This window comes from Enhydra lutris, unplaced genomic scaffold, assembly GCF_002288905.1.
Source record: "Enhydra lutris kenyoni isolate GAN:26980312 unplaced genomic scaffold, ASM228890v2 scaffoldscaffold26, whole genome shotgun sequence".
NCBI classification, from domain to species: domain Eukaryota; kingdom Metazoa; phylum Chordata; class Mammalia; order Carnivora; family Mustelidae; genus Enhydra; species Enhydra lutris.
Window position 1 is genome coordinate 22,887,054 of NW_019154110.1, and position 19,690 is coordinate 22,906,743.

Genomic DNA, 19,690 nt, shown 5'->3' on the forward strand with positions numbered 1-19,690 from the left:
TCCGGCCAAATTATGAGTTCATTGTATTATGCGAATGCTTTATTTTCTAAATATCCAGCCGCAAGTTCGGTTTTCGCTACCGGAGCCTTCCCTGAACAAACTTCTTGCGCGTTTGCTTCCAACCCCCAGCGCCCGGGCTATGGAGCGGGTTCGGGCGCTTCCTTCGCCGCCTCGATGCAGGGCTTGTACCCCGGCGGGGGGGGCATGGCGGGCCAGAGTGCAGCCGGCGTCTACGCGGCCGGCTACGGGCTCGAGCCGAGTTCCTTCAACATGCACTGCGCGCCCTTTGAGCAGAACCTCTCCGGGGTGTGTCCCGGCGACTCCGCCAAGGCGGCGGGCGCCAAGGAGCAGAGGGACTCGGACTTGGCGGCCGAGAGTAACTTCCGGATCTACCCCTGGATGCGAAGCTCAGGTAACGCCGCGCACCGAGCCATCCCGAGCCGCAGTGGCCCGAGCACATTCCCCGGAAGGCGCCCCCTTCCCGGCCAAGTGCTCCTTTCCGCGTCCAGAGCGCTCCCGGTGGGAGGTCGGCCCTGGGGACGCGGCAGCCCCTCCGCCGCAGCCCGGCGCGCCGCCCCCCCCCCCACTTTTTTGCTCGGTGCTCTCAGGCTCCTTCTGCTCCCTCGGCGGATCTCTCTCCGCCGACGCCGTGGCGCTCCGAGCCCCCCCGCCTGCCCCCCACCTTTCCTCCTGGCCTTTTAGCTTTAAATATTTATCAGCCGCGCCGGCACGGGCTGGAGACGAGGCCGTTTGTCTTGTGGAGGAAGGCTGGGGTTTGCAGAGAATAGCCATTAGGGTCTCCCCCCTCCCTTCTCCCTTCCCCCGCCGGGGATCTCAGCTCTGGGTGTGTCCCCCAGCCCCAGCTTGAAGGTCTGGGGGAGGGGGCCCGCAGCGCCGAGCAATTCTCCCCTCCCCCTTCTTCCCAGCCAACCCCGCTCCCCCATTATTCCCTTCTGGACAATTAGAGGTGGGCTCTAGAGGCTTGGCGGAAGGAGGGGGTATGAGAAGAGATGAAGATCCAGCCAGGGACACAGAGCCAGAGAGGCAGGTGGAGAGAGGGGGACTGAGGCCAAGAGAGATGAGGCTCCTGACCCCCCAGTGAACTTGGGAAGGGGGAAGCAGAACTAGAGAAGGGGTCAGAAGCCCCACAGGAGTACAGCTGGCTTCCTCAGGTGCCCTGCCTAGGGCTCCTAAGTGCCCCCTGGAGAACTGGCCAGCAAGTTTGCAGGTATCATTCCAGAAGGGTGACTGTCCTCTTAGGGGAGAGACTAGGACTCCATGGGAGCCGCATCACGAGTTAGAGAGTGCAGGCCACTGAACCAGCTGCTTCAGAAGCCCCAAGAGACCCAGGCTCTGTGGGGTTTTCTGACTAGCTTGAACCAGACATCTTTCTTCTTGCTGCCCTGGGCTCAGGGACCAACTCCAAGGTTCAAAAAGCCCAAGACTGTGGTCCGAGGCTCCCCAGTCCAGTCAGAAGGAGCCCAGCTCTTACACCATCAGTATTGGTAGTCACGGTCCCCATTACCTGCTCCATAATTCAATTGCCTTTCCAGTTGATTTATCAAAGCCCCAATTTTTCTGCTCGTAAACATTTCAGCTTGGCTTTTATCTGACTTGAAATTAGGGCCCCTAGGCTCTCCTCCCATGTCTACTTCCCAGGAGGGCTGGCACCAGCTCCTCCCCCAGTACAGCCTCCCCCAAGGCTCCTCAGGGTTTTGGCCTAACCTGGAAAGCTCACCTCTGCCCTTCAGCCCCCGCTTCCCAGATACTTCATGTTCCACCCCAAACCAGGCTGCTGTCTCTCCTGTGCCTTCCTGGAGGCCCAGAGATTGATTTGGAAAACTGGGTTGTCTGGGCAGGTGGGCAGGCCGGACAGCCTGTCCCTGTCTGAACCTGAGCCACTCACTGGAAAGAGTCATCATAGTGCTCCTGCTCTCTGGCCGATTCCAAGCTCCAAGGAAATCTGCAGATTCTCACTTCCTCCTCATTCCACAGCAGGCTGTGTGTGTGTGTATGTGTGTGAGAGAGAGAGAAAGAGAGAGAGAGAGAGAGAGAGAGAGAGAGAGAGAGATTGGGTCTGTGAGCCTCTTTGTTTCCTTTCTTTTTGGGGAAAGCACTGAGGCCAGGCCTAGAGCCCCACTCCAACTGCATGATTTCCGTGGCCTCTTACCTAAAGATCGTCAGAGTCTGTATCCAAAAGGGGTGTCTTAGGGTGCCTGGTCCCAGGGGTGATGGGAAGATTAGCCTTCCTTCATCCCACGTAACACCCTTCAGGTGCAGGGCCTTCAAAAGCTAACCGGTTAAATCTTGGGTTCAGGAGCCCTAGTCCGGAAGACTTTCCAGGTGGCCAGTGGGGACGGCTGCCTCAGGAGGCCTCTAGAAAGTCCTGTACATTGAGGGAAGAGGGAAGGCACACGCTGAGGGGTGTGGAAAGTAAGACTTTGGTTTACTGGGGAAATGGGCTCTTCCACCCACTGACCCCAAACCTAAGAGTCTGTGAAGAGGTGGGCAGTCTTGTGGCTTTTCCCACACGCACTGATTATTCTCCTTTAAATACTGTGCGCAGGAACTGACCGAAAGCGCGGCCGCCAGACCTACACGCGCTACCAGACCCTGGAGCTGGAGAAGGAGTTTCACTACAATCGCTACCTGACACGGCGGCGGCGCATCGAGATCGCGCACGCGCTCTGCCTGACCGAGAGACAGATCAAGATCTGGTTCCAGAACCGGCGCATGAAATGGAAAAAGGAGAACAAGACCGCGGGCCCTGGGGCCACCGGCCAGGACAAGGCCGAGGTGGAGGAGGAAGAGGAAGAGTGAGAGCCAGAGAAAGGGCAGAGAGCCAGAAAGGGAGAGAGAGGGCTGAAGCCCAGCTCTGAGAACTGAACCAGGAAACTCAAATTAAATAGGGAGGGGGAAAACTATTTAAATAGTGAAAAGCAGTTTAAAATTTTTTAAGGAGAGACGGTGGAATTTTGGTTTCTTAACACTGAAAAACAAAAACAAAAACAAACAAACAAAAAAACACACCATACTACCTATAGAAAAGCCCCGGTGGGTTTGTTTTGTATGCTATGGGAGGAACATCACCTACCTACCTGTTCTCTAGATTTTCTGCCTCCCCTTTTCTATGTCGCTATTGTAAGGTCTTTGTAAAATCTCGCTGTTTTGTAAGCCTCTTTCTTTGATGCTGTCTTTGTGCTCTGTGGGTCTGGACTAAGGTGTGTGGTTCCCTGTCCTCCTGAGGCCCCCCCCCCCCACCTTACCAGTAGCAGTACGGAAGGGGCCTTAGGGAGCCCCATGGACCCACCGGACTAGCTCAAGTGTCCCCTCTGTGCCCCTGGCCTACCCGATGCTCCTTGCTTCCGCCAGCCCCTGTGATCCCCTTTACATTGTATGTGTACCTGAAGGATGGAGAAATAAAAAACACAATTTAAAAATGAACAGACCTATTTTCTGTGTTTCCCTAAAGCTGGGGCGGGGGCTCTGGGTGAGCCAAGCATCCCAGAGCCCCTTGGCTCCAACTTCTGCTGCTAGTCATTTCGTTCTGTGCTGGGGTCTGCCCTTTTCCCCAGTGCTCCTGGCTCTGGGGGCTGCCCAGGGTGAACCCCCATAGGACACACATAACCTCCCTTTACATTCTTTTACACATACTGACATACACAAATGCACAAATCGCACCTATTTACAGGCTGACATCACACATAAGTAAATCTATACATTGTCACCTACAGTCACCAACAAACACCTCATATTCATATGTCCATAAATAAACATATAGGCATTCATTCACCCATCCCAGCTGTACACTGGAATGCATGCATTCATGTTCACACACACTCACAAGTAAACACACATTCACACTCACTCACAGAGACATTTATACATACCAGTGTACATTCACACATCGGCTTATAAACACAGATTCACATTTGCCCCAAGTAAACACATCCCTGAGCCCACAGGCTCAGTAACACACCCATTCACAAAACAAAACCCCCACCGTTTGCAAACTCTGGCTTATCCAGGCCTTCAAACCAGGCTGCGGCTTGGTGGTGCGGCTGGGGCTCAAAACGCAGCTGAAATCCACAGTGTTAGGCCCACAGGAAGGAAGAGAGGAAGGAAAGGGAAGGTGAGCACCCAGATCCACTCCCGCTTCTTGGGCGGCTTTGGGCAGAAGCCAGGCCGGCGAGCAGGCGCTCCCCAGCCGGTCCAAAGAGGCCTCCAACCCGAGGGCGCTCCCGGCTTCCGCTTTCTCGGCATTTTCCGCAAGACCTACTCGGTTATTTTATTTCAACTTATTTTACTTCCATTTATCTCATTCTAAATTAACACAGCGATCCAAATAAAAATTTTGAATTGTGGGGGAGGAGTGGATGATCCCTGAGAACGGGAAACTGAGCGGGGCAAGGTTACCCGGCTAGTGTGGCCGCATCCCCGGCTGTTCTGAGCCCGGCCGCGCCCGGCGCCAAGCTCCGCCGGCTTCCTCCGCGCCTTGCTGCCCGCGGTCCGCGCTGCCGGCGACCTGGAATCTTCTCCAGAGTGCAGAGAAAGAGAGAAAAGACAGAAAACATTTTTGGGGGGATGTTATTTCGTTTCCTGCATTTGGGCACTGGTAGCTCAATTCAAAAATACAGGAATATTTCAGGGTACCTGGGAAACACGGGGTGAATTTTGATTGGTGGTGGTGGTGGTTTGTTTTGTTTTGTTTTGTTTTTTTCCTCCAAAACACCCCTTGATTGAGGAACATAAACCTGGAGGACAGCACCTACGCATCTAGACCTGTGGAGCTGATGTTTAGAATTTATTCGATTATAAACCTTGGATTATTTAAATGCAAAGAACAGGTTTGGGGACAGAAAGGGGGAAGCAGGTTGGAATGGAACCAGGTTTTAGAAGAATCTCTTTAATTTGAATTTGTAAGTAAAAGTCCCCTGAACCTGCAGTTTCCCCCATTAATGACCGCAAAACCCCCAGGAGAGCATATGGAGCTGTCACTGGGAACCTGGGTATGTGGGCATTTGGGCAGGAGAAGCAGGGATCCAGCCTCACCCTCTTACAATTTCTGGGGAGCAGAGGCAAGAACCTTGGCCTCTCTCAGGGCCGCCTTTCTTCCCCCAGCAAAAAACAGACCCTAGGGGATCTAGGGCCCCCACACCCGCAATGCTACAAGCCTCAAAGATAGGGGTCCCGCCATCTAGAGGACTGAGAATGAGGGGGGCACTCAGAGAGGGAGAGGGGGCACTGAAGCCTTCATTTTGCTCTGATGCAAGTGACAATTTTGGATACCCGCCATTACTCCCGACTCACCCCAAAACTGTATTAAAATAGCCCCTGTGTGGAGGATTTGGGATGAATTCTTACTAGAAGAGGGGGGGCAGAGCTCCTGCGAGAATAGGGAGGTTCTGGAAAGAATCCCCTTCCCAGATGGACCCTTGTGGCTCCTCCGCCTGATTCCCTGCACCCCAAATCTCACCCTTTCTCAGACAGGGGTTTCCCCAAATAGCGAGAAGGAGAAGAAAAGAAGATGGCGACTGAGAAAAGGGTTGCTGGTGGAGCAGCCATGAAGAAATGCAATAAATTCCTTGTTGTTTTATGAAAATTTACAACTTTGTGATAGAAGTTTATGAGTGGTTGAATCCAGCGATTGGCCGGCGCCGGTCATGTGGCCGGGCGATCGTGAACATGAACTTTTTATCATTTCCCTGGTGGTTATAATGCAGCATTCTTTTGGACACCACACCTAGGTCGGAGCACTGTCGTCCTTCAGGGCTCCAGCCTCTTGATATTTTTATACTTCAGTATCAGCTCGATAAAGCAAAAGAGAGAGAGGAAGAGAGAGGGAGAGGAAAGGAGAGGGAGAGAGAGAGAGAAGGAGGAGTGGGAATTACACAAAAGAGAGAACCAAAAATAATTTTTAATTTCTAAGTTGATTTGCTTGCTGAGCTGGGATTTTAGTCATCATGGAGGGTAAATGGACAATCTGCCCAGGACTGCAGGCTGATACCATTTTTCAAAGCCAGAACTTACTCCATTTTCTATGCAAATATCAGAAAAGCGAAACACCCTCTCTCCCAAGTCAGAGAAGGGGAAGCGACGGCTCTCAGGTTGGGACAATATTATCTGGAAGATGAAGAAGAAACAGAACGCTTTCCGCCCCCCTTCCTCCTCACCTCTTTCAATCGGAGGGAAGAAATCCCAAGGTCTACAAAGGTAAGAGAGATTCTACAATTCTCTTCTTATTCTTTTGCACCGATTTTGTAGGGGGTGGGGCTTAGGTTTGTCTCCCTCTCACCCCCACCCCAAGACGGGGCTGAACCCCACCTCTGGGCGCTGCAGGGAGAGGCTTCCCAGGAAATTCGGTGGCCGAGAGAGAGGGGGTGGCTGCTTCCTGGAGGGGGAGCCAAGGCAGGGAAGATGGGAGGAGGAACTGAAAGGGGCCACGGAGGCGAGCTCTGAGACGCCTTTTTAAGCTGGGAGAGGAGGCTCAAGTGAGGGGGTTCTTCGAAAGAGAGGATGGGGTGTCTGGGCTGCAGGGCGCCCCAGAAGCCGGTTACTATGACCTCTGTGGGTGTGCGCCCCCTCCCCCTCCCACCCTCCCTCCCTTGTTCCGGCCTCCCCCAGTTGCCCCCCGCGCAGTTCTCTTGCCCAGCGTGGGTATCGGCGGTTTCCCGGCGGCATTGGCACAAGGGGCGGTGGCGCTGAGGGACGTCCTGGTCTCTGGAGGGCCTGGAGTCTCCGCGGAGGCCCGAGAGGGCGAGGAGGCGGCGGCTAGAGGGACAAGAGAGAGAACAATTCACAGGGAAATGCTCATTATCTCCCTTCGGAGACGTTTCTGAAATTAAAGGGCCGTGGGTGGAGGCACCCAAATGGAGGGAGACCCCCCTCCCCCCAGGAAGCCAGCCGGAGAATGCCCAGGTCTCTCGCCACTCCCGAAGGAGGGAGCCTTGCTCTGCAAGGAGACAGTTTTGTGGTTTTTTAATGCGGTAGGTTACAGCGTGTTGGTTTCTGTGCAATATTGATTCTATTACTTGTGTTTTATTGGTATGGGCGTGTGGATTTCGGTGGAGAAAATTGCCATGTGTGTGTCTGGAGTGGGAACATTTCAAACTTTCCTAGAACCAAACGTGTTGATTGTGGAGAAGCTGTTGAGCGTGTTGTGGTGTTTTAAGCTTGTAAACAAAAAAACAAACAAAAAAACAAAACAAAACAAAAAAAAAAAAGAGAGAGAGAGAGATGGGGGAGAGAAGAAAATAGAAGGAGAACCCAGTTAGGGAACCTGATGGTGTCCGGACGGAGAGCTGTCTGGCTCTGAGCTGGGACAGCTAGCTAGTCCTGTCCCTCAGGCGCCTGATTTCATTCTCCAGCCAGGCCTCCTGGAGGTGAGGAGGGGGGAGAAGAACTGCTGGGCGGGAGACTGAAATTCCTAAAGTAGCTGGTGGGGTGGAAGAAGGGGAAAGAACCTAAAAACCGAGAGAGAGGGGCCTTCTGGGGAAGCTGCCAGCGGAGAGATAAGCGGCTTTGGGCATGGAAGGCGGGAGAGACTGTGATTCACTTTGGTTTGCACAAATAGGTGATTGCTTTTCTCTTTTTGAAGACCAAAGGCAGAGCGTTCAGCCTCGGGCTTCCGGTTGCCCAGGGATTGCAGGGGATGGGGGTGGGTAGGGGGAATATTGGCGCTCTCAAGCCTGGGCTGGGAAGAGAGGGGTGCAGGCCACTTGTGGCGCGGGAAGGGGGCCCTTGGAGGCGCAGGTAGATACCCAGGAAGCAGGCCAGGGCTGGGTGCCTGCGGGGACCCCTGGGCTGCGCTGCGAGAGAAGTTCTCGGCCAGCACCCACGGCACTCGGGGCCTATTCTCCAAGGAAAAATTCCCCAAACCCATCCAGACTAAAGGTCTTTTTCTCCTGTAGTCTTGGCGGGGTATAAATCATCCCTCAGACAGTTTGCTCTGACCCAAATTATGCGGTTTGCTGCCATCTACCGTCCGTTCGGAGACATGCGGCTTCGGCGCCGCGAGCCCCGCGACACCTCCTGAACCGTGCCCGACGCCTGGAGCCCCCGCTGCTCAGGTTCGGCGGGTTTCGGGGGGCCCAGATTGTCGCTTTCCGCTGGATCTTGGTACCCGCCCGTCCGCGTGTGGATTAGGGAACAAGTGTGCCCTCGCCCGCCCCATCCCAGCTCCAAACCCAACAGCTGGCTGGGAAAGCGGCTCTTTCTAGGTCATATTTAAAAAGGACTGATACTGCATCCCGCGGGCAGGGGGCCCTGAACCCAAGGGTCGGGGGATCAGAGTCGCGAGCCCTCACCCGCCTGCTCAAGAGGGGATCATCCAGGCCGCTCGGGAGATGCGAGGCCAAGGCTGTTCAAGGTTTATTTGGTTTTCTTTTCAGCCAAGGGAGGGGGCCAGCGGGGGAGGCGCCGGCCCCCGCAGTTCCACTCGGCTGTCAAAAGACAAACCCGGGTCTGTGTTCTCCCGGTTGGCTGGTGGGTCTTGCCAGTTGTTTGGCCGGTGAGTCCCTGGTGAAGGAATTGAGACGAAATTTTCTGGGAACTGTTGGTGTCTGCAAGTGAGTGTGGGTCCCCTCCCCCATTCTCGATCGTTTCAAGCGAAATCGACACAAATATGCTTTGGGGAAAAAAAAAACTGGGCGTGGGAGTGGGGATCAATCATTAAGGAACTAAACCATTGTGATTTCCGATCCTGCCAGACCCCTCACACCCGCTTAACCCGATCGCTTTCCCAGAAGGGGGTGGCGAGGGCCGGGGTACGCGCCTCTGCTGCAGCGTTTGAATATTGGCCCCTGTCTCACGGGTTACTGATTAGCTCCGGCTTTCAAGCCACAGGAGGAAGCTCTGGCCGCTCTTTTCAAGGTGCTGTGGCCCCAGTTCCTGGGCGGGGGCTCCAGGAAATTGCCTGCGGTGCCAGGCAGGCCGAGGTGTTACTAGGGTCTGGCCCGGAGCTAAAGGAGCTGCGGAAGTTGAGGGGGCCAGGTGGTGCTGGGGGGCAAACCCGGAGGCTGCTGTCCCCGCGTCTATGGCGCCTCCAGAGCTTGGACTACGGGAGCTGCCCTTTCAGCTTTCTGGCAGCAAGAGTGACTTTCTGTGGCCAGAAGGCCCCGCCCAGTGCGGAGGCCCCCAGGGAGCTGCTGGAAAGTCTTGGGCCCTTCTTCCTTGTGGGCAGCCGGAAGAACAGGTAGGGAGGGAAGGCGGCTGGTACAGGGGGGTTGAAACACTTTGGGTCTTAGGTACCCTTAGGTACCGGGTGGACCTGGTTAGGGAGAAGGCGGAGGGAGCCCTGCACCACCACCAATCCCACCCCCCCCCCAACCAAGATCAGAGAGGAAGATGTTCATTTGCATAATGGAAATGAGGTCTTTGTACCGCGCCTTGGTCAGGCCAATTTTAAGGCAATATCCCATGTAAACCGCTCCCAAAGGTTGAGAACTCCCCCTGGGAACATTTATGTTCCCCAGATTCAGAGAATCACACTGTCTAGGGGAAGAATTGGGTTGAGATGTCTTAATTTGCTCCACCCCAGCCCGAGCTGGGAGTGGGTTGGGGCAAGATGCTCACAGCCCGGTGACCTAAAGGTTGGGGGGGGGGCATCTGTGTAGCTGAGAGGGAATGGGAAGCCTGGACAGTGTCTCAATCCCCTCTCTCCTCCATACCCATCAAGGCAAAACACCTCTCTGAGGTTACCAGTACAGGAGAATTTTGCTCGCAAGCTGAACACAACTTGGATATTTCCCTGGGAGATGAAAATGCGTGCGCGTCCACGGGAGCTCAGATACACAGCACAGAAAATCACCATTATAAATTCTGCCTGTGGGGTTTCTGTGCAGTCCTTCTGTTGTGTCCTTCAGACTTGGTACACATTTATATCCACCTTTCTATATACACACTTCTTCAGCGAGGCTGGGAGAGACACCCCAGACTGGCAGACAGCTGTGCCTGCTGGGTATTTACATATTCCCCCATGGAGACAGACAGACAGACGGTGGTGGACCGAACCACAGACAAATTCGTAGAGATCTGGCTCCAGAAACCAGGCGGCCTCTGGCCGGGCCCTGCCCATCGTCTGCTCTTTCTCCCAAACAAACGGATCAGACGAATAAACGCTCATAAATACCTCTGGGCTTAGATAAGAGCGATGAGGCGCTATTTCCTTTCATGCTGGACTCCAGGCGCCCAGGCCCTGCCTTTGCGGCTCCATCTCACGACAGGCAACCTGCGGAGGTGAGGTTAATTTGGGTCTGTGACTCTAAGGATAATGCAGTTATTTTCGTGCTTCTATCACAGGGAAGTCTCCCTCCCTTATGGCATCCTACTTAGTCCAGACTCTGCAGCAAAGCCCACACTGTCCAGTTCTAGGAGGGGACACTGTGGCCAGGGAGGAGGGAGGACAGAGGTGGTCCAAGGCCCAGCCCCAGTGGCAGGACTGAGGTAGGGTGCATACCGGCACTCTGCTGACCTTGCTTTCCCAGACCAGATGCTCCCCGATCGCAGCTAGACTGGGGCACTAAAGATTCTTCATCATTAGGAGGCTCCAGTTTTCTTAAATCTTGATAACTACCCTCCCCCCAGAGTTTGGCTAGGAAGTTGTTGGTGGGACATGCAGGCATTGCCACTCAGCCATGAAGTAGTATAGCCTAGAAGTTGTCCTGAGTTCAGGGAGCCTTGTAGGCCATTTGCAACCAACTACGTCCCTGCCCTTGGTCACCATCTCGGCCCTCTGCCACTTTCCCTAGTGTCTTGTGCCATCTGCAGTGGACAAATATGGCCCACAAAAAGGAGCCCAAAGAACAAGGCAGAGGAGAGTCAGCCTGGCCCCTTTATCATCAGATTTTTGTCACACATCCTGGCTCGTTCCAGAACCCAGGTCTGAAGGTTAAGGTTATCACCCTTTACTGCCTGGCCTCCACGTGCATAGTTAGAATGTTGAACACACATTGTGCTTCAGTCTTCCAGCCTGGCTTCGGTGCTCATTTTCCTTAGATGAGAGGAGAGAGAGAGAGAGAGAAATGAATGGAGATGAGCACTCTTTCTCACACCCAAGCTTGTGCAGCAGCAGAGCTGATGATCCAAATCTGAGACACGGGAGGGACTGGAGAGATGCTGAGAGACAGACAGAAGGGTGGTGAGCATCTGGAGAGGGGATTCGGGCTGATAGTTGTAAGCTGCCTGCTGGGTCCCCAGGAGGATATGGACACCTCTCCCTCCTTAGAAAACTAAACCCAAACTACGTCTTGGGAAAGAGTTAATTTTAGAAAGAACTGCTGGCTTCTGGAGGGACCTGGAAAAGGAGCAAGGACCCCTCTCTTTCCGGGTTGTCTTGGATTGCCTCAGATATCAGGAGGGTTTAAGGACCCGGAATTGGAGGAGGAACAATTTCTTCCCTGTGCTCAGACGTACTGAGACATCTTTGATTCCTCACACTCTGTAGCCCAGGATATTATAATAATTTGGGGGGGGGGTAGAGGGAGGGGATTTGCAGTCAGGATAGGGATCAGATAACCTAGGTGGGGGATGCCCCTCACTCCTCCTCTCCCTATCCCTCAATCGAAGAGAACTCTAGTCCCTTTCCCTAGTGCCCCTTCCCGTGCCAAGAGCAAGCAGCACTTGCCCGAAACAGGCAGGATGTCTTGGGCAGCAGAGGCAGCAGCAGTAGCCTTCCAAGAAGCTCCTAGACTAGGCTAACCTGGCCAGAGCCAGAGGGACAAGCTTGGGCTCAGACCCTCCTCCCATTTCGCAGCCTTCTGGGTCCTCTGGGCAGCAGGCTCTGGCCTGCCCTTCAGACCAGAAGAGCTGAGGAGAAACAGGGATAATAAACCCAGGCTTGGAGGAGGCAGGATAGACCTGAGAAATAGGAAAAAACAGTTTTCAAAACCTGGGGAGGGGAGTGTTTCTTCTTCTTTGCCTCTCCTTCTGAAAACGATGCTAAATAGTGAACTCTTCTCCTCTTCTACCGACACAAAACCCTAGAAACAAACCTTTTCTTTTAGTTCTCTCCTCACCACTGGGAGAAGGACATTTACGCACCCTTCCCTTGGGGGAAGGGGGCTCGAGCAACGCAGGGGTTAACTTTTCTGAAAACACAATTAACTTTTTCCAATCCTACGTGGGGAGGGGAGGGATATATTTATTTAATCACTGGAGGATGGGGTGGTCTCCATCCAAATGCTCCCTCCTCCCTGAAAGGCACAGACGCCTCTTTTGCAGATCTACGTAGGTGGAACAGGACGCCTTGTGTTGTGGGGGGGGGGGGGGGGGGGGGAGAGAGCGAGAGAAAGGAGAAGGAGAAGAAGGAGGGGGAAAAAAAAAGGTTGATAGGTTTGTGCGCGGGTCCCTCGCGCGGGCTGCGCTCCTCCTGGGTGCTATTTGACAATTCCTGCCTCTGCCATTGGTCAGTGTTGGATCAGATGGTTGTATTTCCTTCTGGCCCTCACTGGCACCTCGCCATCCCCCCTCAGCTAAAACCCAATCTCAGATATACTACTAATAGGCGCGGCGCTCGGACTATAAAACACAACAAATCATAAACCCGGCGGAGCAGCAGCGGCCGAGCGCGCCTCCCCTCCCAATGAGTTCCTATTTCGTGAACTCCACCTTCCCCGTCACTCTGGCCAGCGGGCAGGAGTCCTTCCTGGGCCAGCTACCGCTCTACTCGTCTGGCTATGCGGACCCGCTGAGGCACTACCCCGCGCCCTACGGGCCCGGGCCCGGCCAGGACAAGGGCTTTGCGGCTTCCTCCTACTACCCGCCCGCGGGCGGCGGCTACGGCCGAGCGGCGCCCTGCGACTACGGGCCGGCGCCAGCCTTCTACCGCGAGAAGGAGTCGGCCTGCGCGCTCTCGGGCGCCGAAGAGCCGCCCCGGTTCCACCCCGAGCCGCGGAAGTCCGACTGTGCGCAGGACAAGAGCGTGTTCGGCGAGGCCGAGGAGCAGAAGTGCTCCACCCCGGTCTACCCGTGGATGCAGCGGATGAATTCGTGCAACAGTGAGTGAGCCCTCCCGCGGCCGCCCCGACCCCCGCGGGCCCCCCCACCCGGGGACAGAAAGAGCGCCCCCCTCCACTCCCCGGGGTGCCGGATGGGCATCTCAGTTAGGAGCTAAGGGAAGACTGGGCGCCCGCCCCGAGGTGTCCCGCTCTGTCCTCTCGCCGTCAGGAGTTACAAAGTTTGCAAAGTCCCAGCTACACTGGGAGCCAGGGGGAGCGAGTGGGCTCTCCCGGAGCGCCGCGCCAGAGCCCGATTCCGGGGCAGGGGAGGGGGCAGGGGCCGCAGCCACTGGCGTGGCTTTCCACCCCCACCCCCCCACGCCCCCAGCCCCGGTCGGGTCCCCCACCCGAAGACGGTTCCATTAAGGACGGTGTGCGTCATGGGAAGGGGGGCGGCCTGACGCTGGCGAGGGAGAGTTGAGCCGTCCCGGACTGTGTTTCCCTGGGGGTTTGGGGCTGGGGAAAGAGGAGTCACCAGGAAAGGGGTGGTAGTCAGAGGAAGGAGGGAAGAAAGGGAGAGGCAGCTGGCCGAGGGGGAGAGAGGGGGAAGCAGGCGCCTGGGTCTCAGGTTGGATTATTTGTCGGCCTTAAGTCCCAAATTGATGTCCATTAGCGGGGCACGAAAGTGAGGAGCCGTTAATGCCGACTCTGGATCGATCCACGTCATTACGGATTAAGGGCTGGAATCTATCACGGGGTGGTGGGGGAGCCAGATAGATGGAAAGAAAAGATAAAGCCAGGAAGAGACACACCTGGCCAGTGCTTCCCCAGCCCCTCCCCCTAGGCTCAGGTGGGATTTTAAACTCTCCTCCCATCCCCCACCAAGAGTCTAGACCAGAGGCACAGGCCTGGGAGACCCTGAGGGAATCTGGAGGGGGCGCTGGAGGAGTGAGGATGCGGGGAGGCAGGGAACTGGAAGAGTGGAGGGCATCCCGGGACAGGCTAGAGTCCCTGTTTGAGGGTCGAGTGGGGGAGGGGTTCTGGCCCTGGTGACCCCAGGCCTCAGCATCTTCTCTCTGCATAACAGGTTCCTCCTTTGGGCCCAGTGGCCGGCGCGGCCGCCAGACCTACACGCGCTACCAGACTCTGGAGCTAGAGAAGGAGTTTCACTACAATCGCTACCTGACACGGCGGCGGCGCATCGAGATCGCGCACGCCCTGTGCCTGACCGAGAGGCAGATCAAGATCTGGTTCCAGAACCGGCGCATGAAGTGGAAAAAGGAGAGCAAACTGCTCAGCGCATCTCAGCTCAGTGCGGAGGAGGAGGAAGAGAAGCCAGCCGAGTGAAGGCGCTGGAAAGGGAGGGGGGACGCGAAGGGAGCGGCCTGTGGGGAGCCGAGGGCATCAGAGAGCCCTGAGAAGGCTCTGCGGGCGGGGAGCCCTGGGGGACCTGCTCTCTAGCACCCGACAGGCGGGGCCCAGCGCTCTCCTGGATGCCCCCGCCCGCAGAGCTCTCACTGGGTGCTGGGAGGCCTTGTCGCCTGAGCCCACCCAGCACCCAGGAGCGCCCCCTCCATCCCTGCAGACCCGCTTCAGCCCCATCATGCTCCCCTGTGAGAACTGAGGACCAGACTCACTTGATGTTTCCTGGAAGCAGAGCAAAATGCTCTTGTCCGTGTCGCATCTCATTTCGTCCATGTTCCCTGTGCACGGTTCAATGGTAGATTCGCAGCCCCCTCAGCGGGGGGCCTCGAAGACTCCCTGACCCCAGACCTCTGTCCCACCCCCTCCCTAAAGCCACTGGAAGGAGCACATACTACCTAGAAGAAGAGGAGCCTCAGAAGAAAACAAAGTTCTATTTTATTAATTTTCTATGTGTTGTGTTTGTAGTCTTGTCTTAGCTCTGGACGTGAAATACTTCGGTAATAATATTAATATTATTAATAATGATGATGATAATAATAATAATAAAGATGTAAAAACTCGCCGCTCAGTCACCTCTGCTCCTCCCCTGCCACTCCCCCACCCTGGAGGCCACCCTGGCGTCCCAGAGCCGGAAACTCCGCAGCAAAGGCAGGAGCCCTGGTCGGCCCCAGCGGGCCCGACACGACTCGGAAGTTACAGTTGAGATAAAGGCTGGGGCAGTCCCGCCGGGCCTCGGGCTCCCAACAGCCTCTTCTCGTGCAGACCTGGGGGACGGAGCAGGGCCGTTTCCCTCTCATTCTCTAAGCTTTTCCTCGTTTGTCTGTGGCAGGAGGGACACCGCCAAGGCCCGAGCCCGGACAGCCAGGCGGGTGTCGCCCCACAGCCGTGCCTTTCTGTCCTCCCGCTCGAGGCCCGCAGCCTTTGGCCTGCCCACATGGCTTGATCTCCGCCTGCCTTGGCCCTCGGCTCCTAGCCTCTGGCTCCGGAGACTCCATCGGGGCCATCGGGTGTCTCTCTGCCCGTGGCCAAAGGCTCCAGGCGCCCCTTCCCGCCTCAAGCAGGAGCTCATCGACAAGTAGGGGAATTCGAAGTGGCTGGCAGGCACGGGGCGGAGGGTACGACTTTCCCCGGCTCCTTGGAGACCTGAGGGCAGGAGGCCAGGTGGTGGGCGGTTTGGTCTTATCCCCTCAACCAAAAACCGACCCATTTTCTCCCCACCCCCACCCTCACCCAGGCGGCAAGCTGCAGACACTGTTTTCCTTTCTTCCTCCTCCCTCTCTCTCCCTTTTTTTATTTTTAAAGAAAATAGCCGCCCGGCAGAAGGAGCCCAGCTGCGGTAGTCTGTGGCCGCCCAGCCCGCTCAGCAAGGCGCCGCTGGTCCTTGGAACCCCTTTACAGGGAAGATGTGGGCCACCGGGCAAATCGTGAAACTACCCAGACGTCAGTAAGGGGCCTCGAGTGGGGCCTCCCTATGTAATAGCGGGTATCTGGGGACGAGGGGAAAGCATCTTGCCTTGATCCCCAGTTCTCAGAGCCCTGAACCCTAGCCACGGATTCGGTGGCCACCATTTACCCCCTGCTACTAGGCCGCTTCACCCCAGCCCTACACATCCTCTGGGGTCCCTATCCTGCTTTGCCATTCTCCAGGCCTGGGCTGAGGAAGAGGAAGCCAGGAAGAGGATGCCAAACTTCTAAGGGGCACAGAAGTGAAAGCTTCTCCATGGAAGCCTGGGCCAGCCCTGCCAGCAACGCCTGGTCGCTATGCGTGGGCCACTGCAAACCCTGCAAACCCCCGCAGGAAGCAGGCCAGGCCGAGCTCACGGGGAAATGCGTTGCAATAATTGTTTTTCATACACATCTTCCAGCCCTCCCCCGCACCATTTCCGCCCCTAGCTCGGAGACTTGCAAAGCCCAAGTGAGGGAAAAGCAACTCAATTTTTGATCATCTCATCCAGAGTGAAAATAATAATACTGACAATAACAACAACAACAATAATAATGACAGGGAGATGGGCACAGATAGTCTAACCCCACTCCGAAGAAAGTGGGTGAAGGCTCAAGTGGGTCCCTCCTCTTAAAGATTCAACTCTGCGGGTGAGCCCAGGCCGGGTTTCTTTCTCCTGGCGGCTGCCGGGAGCCAGCAGGGAGGCAGCCGTCTCCGCCATGGCAGTCTGCGGCCCGCGCTCCCGCCGATCGCCGGGAGGTGGCGCGCTCTGCTCAGAGGCCGCTGCCAACCTTCTCCCTGTTTCTCCCCCTTCCCCGTTTTTCCCCCTCTCTCCGAGGCTCGCATTGAATCGGCCCTAACGATTCTCGGATCGTCATTATTTGTAACCATAGAGCATGAATTACCTCTTGAGGTCATCAGCGAGAATTTACGACTGGTCAACAAAAGCACGTGATTCCCTAACGCCCCCCCATCCCCCTTCCACCCCCCCCATATTTGGCCGCATACATAGCAAAACGAAGTACAGTGCATCGCTATAATTCATTAATACATCATAAATCGTGAAGCACAGGGTTATAACGACCACGATCCACAAATCAAGCCCTCCAAAATCACCCAAATGAGCTCGTACTTTGTAAACTCCTTCTCGGGGCGTTATCCAAATGGCCCGGACTATCAGTTGCTAAATTATGGCAGTGGCAGCTCTCTGAGCGGCTCTTACAGGGATCCCGCTGCCATGCACACCGGCTCTTACGGCTACAATTACAATGGGATGGACCTCAGCGTCAACCGCTCCTCGGCCTCCTCCAGCCACTTTGGGGCGGTGGGCGAGAGCTCGCGCGCCTTCCCCGCGCCCGCCCAGGAGCCCCGCTTCAGGCAAGCGGCGTCGAGCTGCTCCCTGTCCTCGCCCGAGTCCCTGCCCTGCACCAACGGCGACAGCCACGGCGCCAAGCCCTCTGCTTCGTCCCCCTCCGACCAGGCGACCCCGGCCAGCTCCAGCGCCAATTTCACCGAAATAGACGAGGCCAGCGCGTCCTCGGAGCCTGAGGAAGCGGCGAGCCAGCTAAGCAGCCCGAGCCTAGCTCGGGCACAGCCAGAGTCCATGGCCACCTCCACAGCCGCGCCCGAGGGGCAGACTCCGCAGATATTCCCCTGGATGAGGAAGCTTCACATCAGCCATGGTAATTCTCGCTTTCGCTCGCCTTTTTTTTTTTTTTTTTTTTTTTTTTTGTCTCCTCGGCTTTCCTTCTCTGCGTTTGGGGAGGTGGGGGGGGGGAGGCGAGGAGAGCTTGGCTTCTCCTCAAATATAGATTTATTTTATTTTTTTTTTCCCAGAGTGGGAGAAGTCTCTAAGAGGGTCCTCACAGCTCGGGGGATAGAGCCAAAGAAGGTCTAGGTCTTTAGCTGGGGAGGAGTATTTTTAATCATTTGTCTCCAGCTTCCGCTAAGGTTTTATTCGACCAGCTGTACTAGCTATAGGATGAAGGATGGGGTTTTATGTAACGTGGGGAAGGGTCCTGCTTACCCACGAAATTTTGAGGCTGCTGCTAGCAAAGAAGGGGCGAGCAGTAAAACAAGCTTTCCAGGGCAAAAGTGCAGCCGCTCTCCTCCCTCCCGGGGCGAGCGGCCGCCTGAGCCCAGCGAAGGGTGAGGCACGGGGAGGGAGCAAGAGACAAAGCCGGGCGCATTCACTGCCGGCAGAAGTGGGGGCCGCAGAAGAGGGGGTGTAGGAGCGAGCTCGGATGCGGGCGTCTGGAATGGGGAGGATTGGAGCTGCGGTGAGCTGGGTGCCGGGGACGCCTGGGTCCTGCTCACGCCCCTCTCCCATCCAGTGCCCCCTCCCTTAACCGGAATAACGTTGCCTCGCCGCTCTACTCTGTCTGCTCCAGATATGACGGGGCCGGACGGGAAAAGGGCCCGGACCGCGTACACCCGCTACCAGACCCTAGAGCTGGAGAAGGAGTTCCACTTCAATCGCTACCTGACGCGGCGGCGGCGCATCGAGATCGCCCACGCGCTCTGCCTGTCCGAGCGCCAGATCAAGATCTGGTTCCAGAACCGGCGCATGAAGTGGAAGAAAGACAACAAACTGAAAAGTATGAGCCTGGCTACAGCCGGCAGCGCCTTCCAGCCCTGAGCCCGCCTGGAGGAGCCCTGGGTGGCCCAAGAGCCCTTGCCGCCTCCTAGCCCGGGCCCCTCCGAGCCTCCCTGCGCTGCCACTGCCCGCTGGGGACCGGTTCCCACGAGCCTGCCTCGCCCCGGCCTTGTGTTACGATTTTTCGTTTGGTCTTAGGTCTTCCTGTGGCTCCCTCTCTCCTGGACTGGTTAATCTTGTTATTATTGTTAATAATAATGATAATTATTATTTTCCCTCCCTGCTCCCCACATCCCTCCACTCACCCCAAATCCGCCAGTGTTTCTGAATGTTCGTGTCTGTGGTTGCACTCCTTCCCCCAGGAAAGAAAGAAACTCGCATGTTTAATGTGAACTTTCCCCTCCCCATCTGTGTTCTTCTAACTTATTTATAAAAGGATGGTCGCTGTATTTTGAGTTTCAGCTGGAAACTTCTCTAAGGCGCAGCCCTGGAGGTGGGGTAGTGCCACATCCCGGGGGCCCAGCTGAGCCGGCCTTGGAGATGGAGTCCAAGACTGTCTCTTTCCACCCTCCTCCTCCTCCCTCCCCACGCACCAGGCCCAAGTCTCCCAGTGACTTGGTCCAAGGGTGGAAAGGGGGCCAGGAGGACCCAAGGGGTGATCTTGAGAAGAGGGAAGGTAAACTGTGAGAGTTAGGTTCCTGCCGCCTGGGTAGGCCCCACAAGGCCTGGCCTGGGAGTGGACGGAAACAAAAATAATGCTCAGTGTAAAATGTCTTGTGTACTTCTCTGTGAATCCCTGGGTCTGGAGTAGAGGGCCCAAAGCTTGTAAATATGGGGATAGTCTGGGTCAGACCCATCCCCTCCGCCCCCCCCCCATTTCGCTTCGGAGACCATTTGTAGTGAGCGAGGGGATGCTGTGCTATGTGTGAAATCTGTCTTTGCCTTTGCCGGGCCTGTCTTCAGTGATCCGCTTTTGGTATTTGTTTGTAGCTTTCCTTGAAGTCAAATAAATGTTTCCCCTATTCCACCGCCCTTCCACTTGTCTTTTCTCTGGGGGCCTGTCTCTCCCATCACTGGGCACACCCTAGACCACTCTTGACAGATCTGGGGTGTAGGGAAGGGAAAGCAGGCTGTTCCCCAGCAGCCCCTCTCAGCCACCTACATTCCTCGCTTGGGGAGCCCGTGCTTGGCCAGGGGATTGGCTTTCATGTGTGGCGGACTTGAGAGGCCCAGAAATCCCACGTGGGGCTGGGGCAAAGGAAAGGGTGAGCTGGACTCCACCCTGGCCTT

General features: G+C 56.1%; 4 protein-coding genes across 4 annotated transcripts in view; all 4 read left to right on the forward strand.

Moving 5' to 3' along the window:
* The first annotated feature begins 12 nt into the window (after nt 1–12).
* LOC111151381 (homeobox B7) lies at nt 13–3,424 on the forward strand. The gene is made up of 2 exons (XM_022509369.1): nt 13–412; nt 2,567–3,424. The coding sequence occupies exons 1-2, from the start codon at nt 13–15 to the stop codon at nt 2,818–2,820; spliced, it is 654 nt and encodes a 217-aa protein (XP_022365077.1). The 3' UTR covers nt 2,821–3,424.
* Nucleotides 3,425–5,881: 2,457 nt separating this feature from the next.
* The window catches only part of LOC111151651 (homeobox B3), a 56,220-nt gene continuing 42,411 nt past the window's right edge, over nt 5,882–19,690 (forward strand). Inside the window, exon 1 of the mRNA XM_022509780.1 lies at nt 5,882–6,213. The gene's annotated coding sequence lies outside the window, so the exon portion shown is untranslated. The remainder of the gene's footprint in view (nt 6,214–19,690) is intronic.
* LOC111151655 (homeobox B6) lies at nt 12,322–14,835 on the forward strand. Its single transcript, XM_022509784.1, has 2 exons — nt 12,322–12,995; nt 14,023–14,835. Exons 1-2 carry the CDS (start codon nt 12,581–12,583, stop codon nt 14,280–14,282), a joined length of 675 nt encoding a protein of 224 aa, XP_022365492.1. The 5' UTR covers nt 12,322–12,580; the 3' UTR covers nt 14,283–14,835.
* LOC111151653 (homeobox B5) lies at nt 16,866–18,499 on the forward strand. The gene is made up of 2 exons (XM_022509782.1): nt 16,866–17,486; nt 18,195–18,499. The coding sequence occupies exons 1-2, from the start codon at nt 16,925–16,927 to the stop codon at nt 18,440–18,442; spliced, it is 810 nt and encodes a 269-aa protein (XP_022365490.1). The 5' UTR covers nt 16,866–16,924; the 3' UTR covers nt 18,443–18,499.